Source organism: Bison bison, unplaced genomic scaffold (assembly GCF_000754665.1).
Source record: "Bison bison bison isolate TAMUID 2011002044 unplaced genomic scaffold, Bison_UMD1.0 scf7180017864293, whole genome shotgun sequence".
Taxonomy (NCBI): domain Eukaryota; kingdom Metazoa; phylum Chordata; class Mammalia; order Artiodactyla; family Bovidae; genus Bison; species Bison bison.
Genome location: NW_011494865.1, coordinates 229,668 through 247,113, shown reverse-complemented (window position 1 = coordinate 247,113; position 17,446 = coordinate 229,668). Strand labels below are relative to the sequence as shown.

The 17,446-nt window shown below is 42.5% G+C and overlaps 1 protein-coding gene across 2 annotated transcripts in view; it reads left to right on the top strand.

Moving 5' to 3' along the window:
- The window catches only part of GRIN2A (glutamate receptor, ionotropic, N-methyl D-aspartate 2A), a 442,009-nt gene that overhangs the window by 283,630 nt on the left and 140,933 nt on the right, over positions 1–17,446 (top strand). For both annotated transcript variants that reach the window (XM_010850655.1, XM_010850656.1), the window contains exon 3: positions 15,494–15,608. In XM_010850655.1, coding sequence (XP_010848957.1) covers positions 15,494–15,608 — 115 coding nt within the window. The remainder of the gene's footprint in view (positions 1–15,493; positions 15,609–17,446) is intronic.

Genomic DNA, 17,446 nt, shown 5'->3' with positions numbered 1-17,446 from the left:
TGCTTTTTCCATGATCCAGCGGATGTTGGCAATTTGATCTCTGGTTCCTCTGCCTTTTCTAAAACCAGCTTGAACATCAGGAAGTTCACGGTTCACATATTGCTGAAGCCTGGCTTGGAGAATTTTAAGCATTACCTTACTAGTGTGTGAGATGAGTGCAATTGTGTGGTAGTTTGATCATTCTTTGGCATTGCCTTTCTTTGGGATTGGAATGAAAACTGACCTTTTCCAGTCCTGTGGCCACTGCTGAGTTTTCCAAATGTGCTGGCATATTGAATGCAGCACTTTCACAGCATCATCTTTCAGGACCTGGAACAGCTCCACTGGAATTCCATCACCTCCACTAGCTTTGTTCGTAGTGATGCTTTCTAAGGCCCACTTGACTTTACATTCTTATATGGTATATAGTTTTCAAAGATTTTTCTCCCTTTCCTTAGGTTATCTCTTCTTTTTTTTTTATTTTTTTGCTCTGAAGAAGCTTTTTGTTTGATGTAGTGCCACTTGTTTATTTGAGCTTCCCCGGTAGCTCAGTTGGTAAGGAATCCACCTGCAGTGTGGGAGACCCCATTCTGATTCCTAGTTGGGATGATCCCCTGGAGAAGGGATAGGCTATCCACTCCAGTGTTCTTGCCTGGAGAATCCCGTGAACACAGGAGCCCGGCGGGCTGCAGTCTGTGGGGTTGCACAGAGTCGGATGTGACTGAGCGCGTAAGCACAGCACCCGTTTCCTCTTGTGCTCTTTGTGTCTAGGCTGACCTTTCTATCAGAGAGGTCATAGAAATGATCCTTGGAGAGAAGTTTAGATCAAAAAAACTCTGGGATCCCTGATAAACCTCGTATCCCAATTCAGACTACTTCTTGTATATTTTTTTTAAAACATGGTGTTTTGAGTCTTTATTGAATTTGTTACAATATTTGTTTCTGTTTTATGTTTTGGCCCCTTGACCACAAAGCATGTGAGATCTTAGGTCCCTGAACAGGGATAGAACCTGCACTCCCTGCATTGGAAGGCAAAGTGTTAACCACTGGACCACCCTCTTTGTTATTTTTTAAAAATGGGGTTTTTAAATAATATTAAAATACACATAAAATTTATATAATATAGCATCCAATTTATATTTATAAAATTTATATAACATATAACATAAAATTTATCATCTTAACCATTTTAAACTATATAATTCAGCAGTGATAAGTACATTCAAAGTGTTTTTCAGACATCATGACTCTCTAGTACCAGATAGTGATTCCACAGATCAGTAGTTCCTCTGTCTTTTGCATTACCCCAGACAATTCCTGTCCTAGTTATGTACCCCTAAAGAATTTAAACAATATTCAAAAAAAACTTGGACCTGAACGTTCATAGCATCAGTACTCACAGTAACCAAAAGGTGTGAACAAATGTCCATCAACAGAGGGATGGATAAGCTTAATATTTATGTCCATACAATGGAATATTATTCAGCCAGAAAGGAATGAATACTGATGAAAGCTACATCAAGGATGAACCTTAAAGACAGGATGCTAACCGAAAGAAGCCAGACACGGAAAGGTCACACACTGTATGATTCCATTTATATGAATATGTTTATTACCTTTTTCATATCTCTAAGCCCTCTGTGATATTTTTCACATTGTACTTCTTATTCACATCGATTTACCTTTTTAGAGATAAAATGTCACTGCAGTTTCTGCCTAAGCAATGATATCTATGAAATAAGGGGTCTGAGGTGCTAGTTCCACTTTAAAATAGATATTAAAATAAACAGATTTGATTCTACGAATAAAATTATCCTATGCACTTATCGAAATGCATCTGTGTGCTACCTGAAGTGTACACTTAGGGCGTTTGGGAAAACAGCCTCCTGGTTCCTCTTGGCCATCAATTCCTTCCTCAATGATTCACACGGCTTCGAGACTCGAGCTGTCCAACACTGGCAGATGCGGGCCGCATGTGGCTATTTAAATTTAAGCTAATTAAAATAAAGTAAAACCGAAAATTCAGTTCCCCAGTCACACTGTCCACATTTCAAGCGCTCAGCAGTGCCAGGTGATGAGCAGCTGCCGCCACGCACATCACAGATGTATGAATTTCCATCCTGGGGGGGAAGGTCTATTGGACACAGCAGGTCCAGAACTGGCTTTCATTCTTCCTGTTATCCCAGGGAGGCGCCCCATCTCCCGGGTCCTGTGGGTAGGTCAGTGTCTCACTCAGCACCCTCGCTTCCCACCACTTGTTCCTGGCTGACCATTCATCCCCCAGCCAGGTCTGAAATTGACCTACTTTTCCAATGTCACCAGGGAGGGCGTGGTGCCAAGGCACAGCATGGGGCCCCTTCCTGCTTCCTGTGCACCAGCTCCAGACTCCGTCCATTTTCTCTTTTTTCTTTTTCTTTACATTGGAATATAGAAGTTTCTGCTGTGTGACAAAGTGAATCAGCTCTATGTATGCATATATCCCCTTTTAAAAAGATTTCCTTCCCACTGAGGTCATCACGGAGCATTGAGTAGAGTTCCCTGTGCTACTGTGGGTTCTCTTTTTACCTCTCTCTCTTCCTCCTACACCACCCTTTCCAGCTTTCCTAAAGAGCCCTGCTCTGCTTCAAACTCCATTTCATTTTATTATTCAAGTGGGAGAGAACACCCCCTCCTTTTCCCAGGCTTCTCTGTCCACTCTCTTATTTGTCTGCCTTTCTCTCCCTTCCCCATGCCTTTCCTTCTCTCTAACTTCTCTTCCTTCATTTTCCCCTTCCTACTCTTATGTTTCCTCTTCTTTTTACTCTCCCCACAATCATCTCCCTGGGGTTGTAAAAGGAATCCTTTAAAGCGATATGGAAAACGAATAGGAAGAGGACCTATAGAAAGAAAGAGCTGTATTCTTTCTATTATTTATAGAAAAAAAAAAAAAAAACAGCCATCGTTGAAACAGCAATTCTTCTTTGCTCTTTAGGAGGTAAATACATGATTTTCTTCCCCACCAAGAAAGTGATCTAGCATTTACGGACGAAAATATGACTATCGGGGCAGGACAGGACTGTGGAGCTGAGTTTACCAGGGGGCACATTTCCACACCAGAAATCCATGGCAGGATGTGAAACATTATTACTGCTGGATTTACACAGGGCTGTCAAATTTCATTATGAGATGAGGCAGCATTTAGACCGCTATTTAGGCCAGGATGTATTTAACTCTGTCCTGATGGGTGTGAGGTGTCACCCACCTCACCGGGACATTCTCTGTGCTGCTGAGGGCTCCAGCTCTGGCCAGATGAAAACCTGGTCCTGTTCATTCAGCAAATGGTCACTGATCACCTACCATACTCTGCACACTGTGCTCAGGGTGCACGGCGTGCAGCAGCAACTCAGACAGGGCCCTGGTCCCAGGAATTTACCCTCCAGCCAAGGATGGATGGATGGATGTGGAATGTGCACAGTAGGATGATGCATATGTATGTGGAAAGCTCTGCAAACACCAAGGTGGAGAAGGGAGCTGCAGAGGAAGTGATGGGAGTTCTGAGGAGGGTATAGGGAACCCTCCTACAGAATCAGTGAACATTTTGAGAAGAGGTGAACTCTGTGCTGTTTTTTTGGAGGGGTCTGAATATATGAATATTTAGGGGAGAAAAGTCTTTGTACTCATTGAGACTTTAATGAATTTAAATGATAGAAAACCAATTCTCATTAAGCTCAGAAAAAATAGAATAGGAATTTCTCTCGCATTCCAGTGATTAAGGTTGAAAGCTAAGGTTGACTAAGGAGTGTGCATTTTAGTTTTGGACATTAGGGAGCCATTTCAAGCTTTTATGCAGAGGTACATATAACAGAAACTGAAGTTTCAGAACATTTATCTGGCAGGTAGGCTTACTATGAGTGCAAGGGATGATATACAGGGAGTCAAGAGACCAGGTAAGATCTTTCAATAGCCCGAATATTTATTTAAAGTGTTTAAGTAATAAGCAACAGAAATTAATTCTGACTAGCTTAATTTACTGGAGAAGGCAATGGCAACCCACTCCAGGCCTCTTGCCTGGGAACTCCCATGGGTGGAGGAGCCTGGTAGGCTGCAGTCCATGGGGTCATGAAGAGTCAGACACAACTGAGCAACTTCACTTTCACTTTTCACTTTCATGCATTGGAGAAGGCAATGGCAACCCACTCCAGTGTTCTTGCCTGGAGAATCCCAGGGACGGAGGAGCCTGGTAGGCTGCCATCTGTGGGGTCACACAGAGTCGGACACGACTGAAGTGACTTAGCAGCAGCAGCTTAATTTAAACAAAATGAGATAATGAATGATCGAAAATCTATTGGGGATCCATTGGGACTTTACTGGAGTTTCTTGAAAAATCAAGGTAAATGTTGAGAAGCCAAGGTTTGGAAAGGTCAGGAGGTGAGCCTACATTTACTGATGAAACAAACTTACTATCACCTTGGACCAGATTGAAAAATTTCTGGTCTCTGTCTCAGCTATAAATTTTCAGATTCCTAGGTGAGAGAATCTGAGGGTTCCAGCTTGGGTCAGGTGCACTACCCTCTCCCACCAGATCTATTTTTTTATGGTCAAAGGAGAGGAGAAAAATAAATGTTCTGGTGTATATAGTGGTGGAGGCGGGGGTTAGTGTTTTTCAAAATAAGGGGGCTCATTGTGTGTCAGTAAGCCACCCTCCAAAGGATGCAATCTTGTGAGCTGTACTGGCATAGAAGGAAGCAGGGTTTTTGCTAAAGGAAGGAATATGAATATTCATAAGTTTAAATTTAGAACAGATAGTTCAAATGAATGGTTAGTAGATTGCTATATTTCATTTACAATATTATTTTTAAAATAATTTGTTGAATGCCTTTAGCTGGGATTTTCACCATTCTCAGTAATCTTGCATCTAGTGCATTTTAGTCCTTGATGTTACCTGTCCAATTTTATACCTGGAAAGCATGAGAGTTTTGTTTTGTTTTTTTTTCCTGGCAAATAATTGCTTTACAATGCTATGCTACTTTCTGCTGTACAAGAACATGAATCAGCTATGTGTATACATATATCCCCTCTCAACTCCCCTACCCCTCTAGGTCATCACAGAGCACCAAGTCAAGCTCCCCTGCTATACCTTATGTTCCTACTAGCTAGCTATTTTACACATGGTAGTGTATATATGTTGATGGAAAGCATGAGAATTTTTTAGTCTTTCAGAGAATTTAACTTGGTGTTTTCACTGAAAAAAAAAAAAAAGCAAGTAGAAATGGAATAATGGAAGAATAATCAGTATTCTGAGAGATTAGAACCCCTGTTAATGTTCCTACAGCATCAGGTACTTTAGTTGTGGGTATATTACCATTTATTGAAATTATTGTATACTACCTGCTTTTTCACTAAACTCTAAGTAACTTCCTGGGAAGGACCACATGTTTTTTACTTACCATTTTATCTCCTGCATGTTGCTGGCATATAGTGGTTACTCAATATTTGTTTAAATTGATTATGTATTTGGTAAATGAATTTGAAACCTTTCTATAGATGTGCTTTTGGGGTGTTGCTTACCTGACCAGACTCTTAATTTTTGATCCATAACTTGAGGTCCTGGTTTTAGCACTGAATGGCCCCTCCCCCAGGAAATCTCTCAGTTCTGGGAAAACTGGCATAGTTGTTCATACCATTTATAAACAATGAACGGTTTACATCATACCATTTATGAGCAACAAACATCTACGGTGACCTAAACGGTTACGTTTATGTTAATCCTACCTCTTAGCCCCACCACCATGAAACTTCCCATTAACTTTGTGTAATTGCTTTGCACTGAATGTTTGCATTCTCCCAAAATTCACATGCTGAAGTTACGATGAACTCCAGTGTGATGTTATTTTGAGGTGGAGCCTTTGGGAAGAAATTCGGGTTAGATGAGGTAGTGAGGGTGGGGCCCTCATGATGGAATTAGTGCCCTGAAAAAAGAGGAGGAGACAAGAGAGCCAACTCTTGGGCCATGTGAGGACATCACAAAGTGGTATGTAAACTGGGAAGAGGATCCTTATCAGAACCTCTATCTGTCCAGGCTTGACCTTGAACTTGCAGTCTCCAGAGTCACGAGAAATAAGTGCTTGTGGTTTGAGGCACCCAGTGTATGGTGTTTTGTTATAGCTTTCCATCAACATATATACACTACCATGTGTAAAATAGATAGCTAGTAGGAACATAAGGTATAGCAGGGGAGCTTGACTTGGTGCTCTGTGATGGCCTAGAGGGGTAGGGGGGTTGAGAGGGGAAACTCACTCCTGGGAGTTGGATGATTTGCTTGAAGGTACAGCATCAATCATGGTGGATTTAAAAACTCAACTGCAGCTTGCAAATCCCTAATCTGCTCTTCCCTCTACATGACAATGTTCCTAGAGTTCAAAGTACTGAGTTATGAACTCTTGTCCTCAAGGACTTTGTAGCCCAAAGATGTAGTTGTACACATGATGAGTAACACGGGGGCCCTTTTTGCATCACATTTATCACAGATTTATGTTTTATTTTCACAGTTCTTCTGGCAGATGGTAGTATCGGGTTGTATTAGTCAGGGTTCTCCAGAGAAACAGAACTAGCAAGATATTTATATAGAGAAAGACATTTACTATGAGAGATGGGCTCACAAGATGATGGAGGCTCAGAAGCCCCACAGTCTGACCCCACCTTTCTCCTCTGCCTTTGTTACCTCATCGACTTTTCCTTCCCTCATTAATATGTACTGAGCAGCTTCTCCATGCCAGCCACTGTTTCGGATTCTGGAAGGAGGATACAGCAGAGAACAAAAGAGAAAATTCCCCTCTTCTCACGGGGCCTAGGTTCTAGGATGGGGGATACCCAGAGATTCTTGGATAAATTCACACTTTGAATTGATCCATTCTGCATGTTTGGGGAAGATGAGGAGTCAGTATGCATGTACATCTGCTTGTTTGAGATCCTGAATAATCTGACAGCAGAGACACAGGTGATCTAGGAAGCTTGTAGAAACTGCTTGTCACGTGGCCTACTTTTGTCTGGCTCTCTTGGAATAGATGCTCATTGCAAGGACTGGATCCACTGACCCCTGTGCCAGTCAGTTCCAAATGCTTAGATGAGGCAGAGTCATGAGGGGCTCATGGTGACATATTCAGTACTATTTTGATAGTGTTGCAAAATACTATCCAGAATTTCAAGAACTTCCACATCCTCCACCAGGTTCCTGAAAGAACTACACATATAAGGAGCAAGAGATCCCGAGAACAGCTTTATTAATGGACCCTCAGTCTTCCAATAACTCCTGATAAAGTAGAGTTAGAGCATACATATTAGATCCTAAGTATTGGAGCTTCAGCTTCAGTACCAGTCCTTCCAGTGAACATTCAGGGTTGACTTCCTTTAGGATTTACTGCTTTGATCTTCTAGCAGAAGCTCCAGTACTCTGGCCACCTGATGCAAAGAGCCGACTCTTCGGAAGAGACCCTGATGCTAGAGAAGATGGAAGGTAAAAGGAGAAGGGAGTGGCAGAGGATGAGATGGTTAGCATCACCGACTCAACGGACATGAATGGAGCAAACTCCAGGAGATAGTGGAGGACAGAGGAGCCTGGTTGTGCTGCAGTCCATGGGGTCACAAAGAGTTGGGCAGCCCTAAGCGACTGAACAATGTTAGATCCTATGCCATAGATCCTGTTCCCACTGCAGACTTTTAGCCAGATGGGTCAGGAATGTTGTGTAATGACAGGATGAATAGAATAGTCACACTTATAGAGAAAGCTTTACCCTAACTTACTCCATGTTTTAGACTTAGAAGTTATATTCAAAAGACAGTAGGTGGGGCAAGTCCTCAAAAATCACTTTTGGCTCAGGTATGCTCACCAAGCAGAGACAGGAAGCCCAAGAGATATGAAGGGCAGGCTGGCATCTGGGTCAGAACCCTTGCACCATAGTCCAGTCCAGGGGTACCTGGAGCTCTGAGCAATCAGATTAGCCTGGGGTAGGGACCTGTAGGGTTCATTGCCTCCCTTCAGAAACGGGGATTAGCAGCCCAGATGATCCTCCAGCATCTCAGAGAAGGCCCTTTAATTTCAAAATTTAGAAGGAGAGAAGATAATTATGTGAAACCATGACAACTACTACTACCCCCGCTGTCATCATTTACCAGACACCATTATGTGCCAAACACTCTGCTGGTCACATTACATACCTTGTCTTGTTAAATTTCATCTAATGTAAGCCCTGTGATTACACAGAGATGTGGCCATTATAATTTCACTTTTACAGAAGAGGAAATGGATGCTCTGAGAATTTAGGAGACTTACCTGGGATTGGAAGCCACAGAACTGCATTCTAACCCCGAGCTTTCTGATTCCCAAACTAAGCAGTCGTCTTGCAGAATTGCCTCTCTACAGTTGCACAGAAAATAAACATTGAATGAACACGATCTCAGTGGCCTATGGCCACTCGTTCATTTGTTCCTTTATTCAACAAATATGTTTAAGCTCGTACTGCAAGACACTCTAAAGTGTTTTAGAATCTCAGTGATCAAAAGAAACATCCTTGCCTTTTTGGAGCTTGCCACTCCTGTTCTAATTTTTTTTAAAATTAGTATTGCTTAGCTGACAATTAACATTAATATGTTGTTTTTTTCTTTTGTAATTTGGCCACAATGGAATTTGAGAAAGAGTAAATATTCACTCTCTTTTTTTAACCCAGTTTTTTATTTTATTCTTTTTTTTTTTGTTTTTTTGCTTTTTCATAATGCTGTCATTTCTGAGCCCGTTTTGAATGCCTTGCTGGCCTGGATTATGCAGATCTGTGTGTTGGAGTTATTATATTTCAGTCCTGACATTTAAGTTTCAGCTCTGTGGTCATGCCTTTGGTAATCATTCAAGGGAAACCGGAAACCACCAATGAGTATATGAGACTGAGCACGGGGCAAGGAGGAAAGTACACTCATCAAGAGCCTCGCTGAAAGGAGACGGTGTGAGGATGTATTTGGAGAAGATGTGGGGCAGGAGTTGGGAATTAAAAGTGATAAAAGCTCCATGACTTTGCTCTAAAGAGAGGATTCATACCCATAAGGGAAGGGTTAATGGAGGATAAGAAGGTGCTGAGAAAGGCATCCAAGTGGAAGGGATTTCAAACCACCAGCAGGACGTTGGAAAGAGCCACAACATTTTGTAAAAATGAGAGTGTCTTGAGAACTGAAAAAAGGTTAAAGAAAACAGTGACTCTGTTTTCCAAAACATGTAAATTAGCTGACAAATGAAAAAAATGGTGACACCCAAAGCAGTCCAAGTAGAGATTTCAGGGATAGTGTAAGTCGGGGAAAGGCCTGGGAAACAAGGGAAATAGCAAAGCAGATGGAAAATTAACTCAAAATTGAGACACACTGAATGGGTTATGGTGGCATTTATGAAACTGTAAGGAATTAAAGTCTGAAGGGAAATAGTGAATAATAGATATGTCTAGAGAACATTGCAAACAATCAGATTTGGGAAGTTAAAGGAGAGTTACGAGGCAAAAGAGAGAAAATAGAAATCTGGAGGAAGGAGACATTTTAAGTAATAGTTAAAAGCTTATGCAGCATATATTTGGATGGCTTATTTTTTCTTTCTTTTTTTTTATTGGCCTTTTCAGGTGGTGCTAGTGGTAAAGAACTTGCCTGTTAATGTAGGAGACATAAGAGACTCGGGTTAGACCCCTGGGTCGGGAAGATCCCCTGGAGGAGGAAATGGCAACCCACTCCAGTATTCTTGCCTGGAGAATCCCATGGACAGAGGACCTTGGTGGGCTACAGTCCATGGGGTCACAAAGAGTTGGACACGATGCAAACCATATATGGATGACTTTTTTCTTTCTTTCTTTCTTTTTATTGGGGTATAATTGCTTTACAATGTTGTGTTAGTTTCCGCTGGACAAAGATGTGAATCAACTGTAAGTGTACATATGTCCCCTCCCTCTTGGACCTCCTTCCTGCCCAGCCACCCCCATCCCACCCTCTCGGTCATCACAGAGCACTGAGCTGAGCGCCCTGTGCTGGACAGCAGCTCCCCACCAGCTATCTGTTTTACACGTGGTAGTGTATGTATGTCAACCCTAGTCTCCCACTCCATCTCGCCCTCTCCTTCCCCCGCTGGAGCCTGTTCTCTACATCTGTGTCTCTACTCCTGCCCTGGAAATATGTTCATCTGTACCACTTTTCTAGATTCCACATATATGCCTTAATATGTGGATGGACCAAGAATCTGTCATACAGGGTGAAGTAAGTCAGGAAGAGAAAAGCAGATATCATATGGTTGGCTTTTGACGAAAAGAAAGCACTCTGGCAATGAGGGAATGGAATGGTAGCAATAAGCATGGCTGTACAGGGACTAACAAGGTTGCGTTTGGGGCTGTGTGTTAGGAAATATGTCAGAGTAGAAAACTATTTAACAAAATGCATGGAAGCTTTATGTAAAGACTTAGCAACATCTGTGTACCAGAAATTGGACTGGATGTTTCCATGGACTATTGCTAATCCCGCTCACAAAACTTGGGAGTTAGGGATCAGTTAGGTTGAACCACATGAAGGCGTCACAGTTAGTTCATATGGTTTAACCTGATCCGTTTTTACAAAGAAGGAAATTGGAAGCTCAGAGAGTTTTAAATGTACAACCCTAAGAGACAAAGCTGGGGAGCAGCAGAGGCAGGGTTTGATCCCAGCAGTTGCTAGGTAGCAATTCATTCTTTTGTTCATTCTGCACCTGTTTGTTTTAGCGCCTCCTGTGAGCCAGGCGCTCTGTTCAGAACTAGCAATAAAACACAAAACAAGGCAGGAGAGCTCCCTGCCTTCATGATGGATCTACTGGTTAAGAAAACAAGACGAAACACCAAAGATGGTCCTGCATAGCTATCCAATAGAAATATAATGTAAGCCATTTATCTTCTTAAATTATCTGGTAGCACTTCGAATAAGTAAAAATAAGATGAAATTCATTTTAATGATGTATCTTATTGCAATCAACGTGTCTAAAGTATTGCAACATGAAATCAATATAAATTTATTCAAGAGATTTTACACTTTTCTTTTTTTCATACAAAGTCTTCCAAATCCAGTTTCGTCATGCCCTTTTGGCATATGTCTATTCACACTAACCACATTTCAAATGCTCCATAGCCGCCTGTAGTTGGTGACTGCTGTTTAAAGCAGGTCTTGATAAGATCTTGAAAGAACTTGATAATCCTGACCCAAATTTTTTTGGTGGTGATAATGTAGGAAAAACAGTCCACCATGTTTTTCCATGTTATTTCTGACCCACATACACCAACCATTCATAGGGCACAAAATACAAGGGACAGAAATGTTTCTTTCACCTGGGACTTCAGCTTCATACACCTGAGGCTGTAGGTACCAAAGGAAACTTGGATGTATGTGCATCACGTAATTTACATATTTTCTGTTACGTGTGTCATTGATTAAAAAAGGCTTGGCACTTCACAATCAACAGACAATAATAATACAAAAAATGGATCCTTTGCAAGCCACCAGAGCCTTCCCCACATCCACATTTTGCCAGCATGCCCTCGTGTGTTTATTGCTCCTGATGGAAATATCAAAGATGTAATTCGAAGCTTAGCAGCAGCCAGAATTTCTGATACTTTATCTGGTCACTAAAAGTTTGTAATCAATTTTCGAGAGATAAAACAGTGATAAGATTTTACTGTTTAATACAAGTGCCCAGCAGGTGTTAATGGGGACCAAGCAGTGGGGTGTAGAATGGTTTTTCCCTGGGTAAAGAATTTTTCTCTAGAGTAAGTTTAAGTGGGAAGAAAGCCTGCAGAAATATGGATTGTCCTTCCTAGAAATTGGATGGTGGAATTGAAGGTAATAGGTACTTGTTGCCTGCCAACTTCATAATGAAATTACTGTTGAGCAAAAGAAATTCTGTTAGAGGGCTTTTTCCCCTCCCAAGGGACAGAAGACTCTTAATAGGAAGAAAGCTAGAAAGAAAGGAAGGAAGGAAGGTAGAGAATATAAACACTGAGTATATGAACTCATTGGCCCAGAATATTGAATCTTAAAGGAACACAGAACAGTTGGAGTTGTCAGAATTTCCTTACAGTTGTTTCCATATAATCTGAAGAAAAGAAATGGCATCTGAATAATGTCCCTGCTAATTCCATCTGATTTCACTACAAAATGGGAGGCAAGGGAACAAGTGGGGGAAACAGAAGTGGGGAACGAAAGGAGAGATTTAAGTACATTCAACTGGCAAATCGGAAGAAGAGCAGGTGCTCAACAGGGCATGCCAGCTCCTAGATTAAAGCGGTGACAGCAACATCCGTTCACACAGCATAACCCTGTGAATGGCTCTCCTCCGGGCCAGGTGTCCAAGTCAAACCCAAAGGATTCGTCCGCTGGTCCGCCTTTTCCAAACATATAATGAGCTGGGTATTTCTAAAGCTCTTGTGGATGGACTAAATTTCTCAGTTTCACTTACATTTGGGGCATTAGGTAGACTGAACCTGAGCTCTAGTTACCTCAAGTTATTGTACAATCAAAACTTGGCTTGAGAGCTTATTGGATTACATTTAAAACAAGCAAAACCCCTCAATTAATCAGCTGGCCTAACTGTGAGTTTTAGACTGCAGATACGGAGTGACTTGGTGATGGATTTTTTTTGCCAGCCCAGATAAAGTCCACTGGTGGGCTTTGTCTGTAGTTTTTATGCTGAAACTCCCTGGGCAGTGTCCCATCGTGATGTTTCATGGGTCTATGCCCTTGGCTTTGCAGTTTCCTGTGTGCAGTGAGTCACTCCTCCCCTCAAAACCTTCCATGATCCTCATGTCCTTCTGATCAAAATCCAGACACTTAAGGCCCCTATGATCTGGCTTCAGAGATGCTCTGTGGATGCATCCCACTGCCTGTTGTTCTTACTAAGCTATTTCCTACATCCCACAGCAAGTGTCACTTCCTTTGCTGACTCTCTTTTGTTGAAGATGACTCCTCTGCTCCGAATATTCTTCCCCACCTCTTGTCAACCCCTTTGCTCCTGAAGATTCCCCTGGAAGCCCTCCCTGTGTCACGGAGCTCACATTAGGGACCCTTCCTCTACGTTCTCACGACTTCTCCTATTTACAGAGCACCAGGACATGAGTGGCCTTCTACGTGCTAGCAACGTTTGCGTGTCTGTGTCACTGAATTGTGAGAATGGAAGGGGTGGGATGGACACTGTGTTTTCTATTTCTGTATTTATAGGACTCACTGTAAGGCCTGGCACATAATAGACATCCAGTAAATAGTTGTTGAATCCATAAATTATCTTCCTAGGAAATTATCAGATGTACCAAATAGGATAGTGATTGCTCTTTGCCTCTTCCAGAATAGCAGTGTTTGATTTTTTTTTCTGTGTTTAAACAAAGAGTATCTTTGTTAAAAATAAAAAGTATTTGCAGAAAATTTCAAGAGTACAAAGATAACACAAAAGAAAATAGAAAGTACCTGGAATCTTTCCATGCATAGACAAACCCTATTTTTATCTTCTTTTCTGCTTGTTTAACAGTAAGTAGTGAGAATTATCTTCATGCCATTAACTTTTCTTGAAAAACATGATTTTTTAAGGACTCAAAGAGGCCATTGAATGGATCCACAGAAATGTTTTTTGCCTTTCCCCCATTTTCTTCACCTTGAAGACCTGATTCTTTCCCCAGAGGACAAGTCAGGTCTTGTGTGCTGTGGCTGCCCGGGGGCAGACATGTGATCAATCAGGCCAGTCACGTGGAATTGTTATATTCTAGTCCTGTTCCTTAGTATTTTACTTCTTCAGCTGCTTTTGTTGTTAAGGGAATATAAAGCAAGAAAATGCTCCGGCTTTGAGATACCCTGCCTTTCTGGGGGTGTTTGATTGCTTTTAACCACCATACTGCATTTGCTGACTATCTGCTAAGTGCTACGTTTTCTGGACATCTTTAACAGTGTCACAGTTTTCTCAAGCTGAAAAGGAAATGTGAATCCCTGAGAACCTTCCCTCCCAAATCCTGTTTTGTTTCATGTCAGCGCTGAGCTTTGGCAAGTGGTTTTGAGAAGGGAGGGTTGGAGATGGAGTATTGTGAGACAGACAAGCATCCCTTGTGATAAAGATAACTGATGGATGTTGTACAGGGCAGACACTGAAGACCCATTCATGATGCTTCTCTCCTCCACCCTCACATCTAACCTGTCCCTAAATACCTGCTAAAAACTTCTCCACTTGATCCTGTGTGTTGGGGCTCCTGCTCTTCCTTCTCCTCCTCTTTTGGGGTCAAAGCCAGCATCATCTCTAACATGGATTAATAAGAGCACTGTAACCAGTCCCCCATACTCACTGTGGTCCTCTGCAAGCCTGTTCTCTACACAACCTTCAAGTCTGATTATATCACTGCTTAAAATCTTCAATGTTCTTCTATTGTTTTAAAGCAAAGACAGGACTCCTTAAACGGCCTGAAAAGCTTTGCACTGTCTGCCCCATTCGCATTCTCACCCACACCACAGCCCACAGTCCCTTGGCGCTCTCTGCTCCAGCTGCACTGGTTTGCACTCAGGCCTCGGTAAGCACTACCACAGGACCTTTGCCCATGCTGCCCCCTTTGCTTGAGTGTGCTTGTGTCTTTTCTTATCTAGTTAATGCTGCCTCATCCTTCGGGTCAAGCTGCACTTCCTTATAGAAGCCTGGTCTGAGCCCCATTTCACTTTCACGGAGCACATGCACCCCACCCCCGCCATCCTGACACTTGTCATCTGTTGTTGTTGAGTCACAAAGTCGTGTCTGAGTCTTTGTGGCCCCATGGTCTGTAGCCCACCAGGCTCCTCTGTCCATGGGATTTCCCAGGCAAGAATACTAGAGTGGGTTGCCATGTCCTTCTTCAGGGGATCTTCATGACTCAGGGATCAAACCCACATGTCCTGCATTGCAGACAGATTCTTTACCACTGAGCCACCCGGGAAGCCCAACACTTGTCATATAGCTGTAATTAACCAATTAATACCTGTCCTCTCTCTTAGACTATAAGCTTCTGGAGAGCAGGGATCATGTCTATTTTCTTGTTTATCCCCAGCCAACTAGCTGATTACTGGCATGTAGCAAATATTTAATAAATATTAGCTGAATGAATAATTAATTGATGGGATATCATTTCTTTGATGTTGTATACCATATGGCTTGTGAGCAAGCAGTTTCCTTTAGAGTAGCTTATTAAAACATGCTTTCAGATCCTCTTGTTAGAAGATCATTGAACAAAGGTCTGTAGTTTGACAGGACAAAAATGTTCCAACTTATCTGTTAATCGCAACCAGTTACGGGAGTCTGGGAGTGATTACAGGCTCATGGAAAAGAGTGCATGGAGATGAGCAGAGCCTGCACAGGTACTGATGCTTCCACAGGTAGAGGCTGCTGGCAATGAGTTTACACCTTCTCAGCGTTACACGGATGGTGGCGTCCGCTCATTTGTCTGAAACCTCTTAGATTTTCCCCTAAACATTTGTCTTTCTCTCTTCCTTTCTCCAGATTCATGGTCAATGTGACGTGGGATGGCAAAGACTTGTCCTTCACTGAGGAAGGCTACCAGGTGCATCCCAGACTGGTGGTCATCGTGCTGAACAAGGACCGTGAGTGGGAAAAGGTGAGCAGCCTTCCATGTGCCGAATACAGGGGAGGCAGGAGAGGATGGGCAGAAGTGGGCTCAAACTCCTCCTTTCCCCAAAACGTTTCCCCCTGAGCAGCTGCAGATGCCATCTCAGGGCCCCACTGGGAACAAGACAGACAGATACTGTCAGGCGCGATGGAGGTGCTTTCCCTGGGTGGACTTGGGAAGTTGTGTGTTGCTCTCTGTGTTGGGTTCACAGATCTGAGTAGGGAGCATCCTGGAAGGACTTAGAATAATTTAAAGTCAGTGAAGTTTGGTTCACATCATTACAATAGCAAGTACTGACTCTATGGCAGTGATCACACCAGTTTCCGGTTTGTCTAAGCCTCATAACTTGGTATCATAGTCACACGTTTGGCCCATGAGTGAACCCCCTATATCTTCATTTGTTTGATCTTTTGCTTTGAGTCCAATCAATTCCAAAACTTAAACGTATCCATTCTTCAAGTCATGGGTTGGAGAGGGATGTTCTGTTTCTTGTAAAGCACATTTTCCAGTGCATGTATGTTAACTATTAAAAAATATAAAAACTCAGTGTACAGGAAAAGCTTATCTGACATACCACACAAGCTGTGTCCTGAGTCAGAGAGGAGAGACCTCACAGGGAGATGGAGATGATCCTGTGAGTATAGTGGCAACATCTGGCCCAGCGACATTCTTCCTTCCTCATAACTAACTCTCAGCTCTCAAATTCAGTTCAGTTCAGTTCAGTCACTCAGTCATGTCCGACTCTTTGCAACCCCATGAATCACAGCATGCCACGCCTCCCTGTCCATCACCAACTTCCGGAATTCATTCTGACTCACATCCATAGAGTCAGTGATGCCATCCAGCCATCTCATCCTCTGTCATCCCCTTCTCCTCCTGCCCCCAATCCCTCCTAGCATCAGGGTCTTTCCCAATGAGTCAACTCTTTGCATGAGGTGGCCAAAGTATTGGAGTTTCAGCTTCAGCATCAGTCCTTCCAGTGAACACCCAGGATTGATCTCCTTTAGGATGGACTGGTTGGATCTCCTTGCAGTCCAAGGGACTCTCAAGAGTCTTTTCCAACACCACAGTTCAAAAGCATCAATTCTTTGGCTCTCAGCTTTCTTCACAGTCTGACTCTCATATCCATACATGATCACAATCATAGCCTTGACTAGACGGACCTTTGTGGGCAAAGTAATATCTCTGCTTTTTCAATATACTATCTAGGTTGGTCATAACTTTCCTTCCAAGGAGTAAGCGTCTTTTAATTTCATGGCTGCAATCACCATCTGCAGTGATTTTGGAGCCCAAAAAAATAAAGCCTGACACTGTTTCCACTGTTTCCCCATCTATTTCCCATGAAGTGATGGGACCAGATGCCATGATCTTAGTTCTCTGAATGTTGAGCTTTAAGCCAGCTTTGTCACTCTCCTCTTCCACTTTCATCAAGAGGCTTTTAGTTCCTCTTCACTTTCTGCCATAAGGGTGGTGTCATCTGCATATCTGAGGTTATTGATATTTCTCCTGGCAATCTTGATTCCAGCTTATGCTTCATCCATCCCAGTGTTTCACATGATGTACTCTGCATAGAAGTTAAATAAGCAGGGTGACAATATACAGCCTTGATGTACTCCTTTTGCTATTTGGAACCAGTCTGTTGTTCCATGTCCAGTTCTAACTGTTGCTTCCTGACCTGCATATAGGTTTCTCAAGAGGCAAGTCAGGTGGTCTGGTATTCCCATCTCTTGAAGAATTTTCCACAGTTTATTGTGATCCACACAGTCAAAGGCTTTGGCATAGTCAGTAAAGCAGAAATAGATGTTTTTCTGGAACTCTCTTGCTTT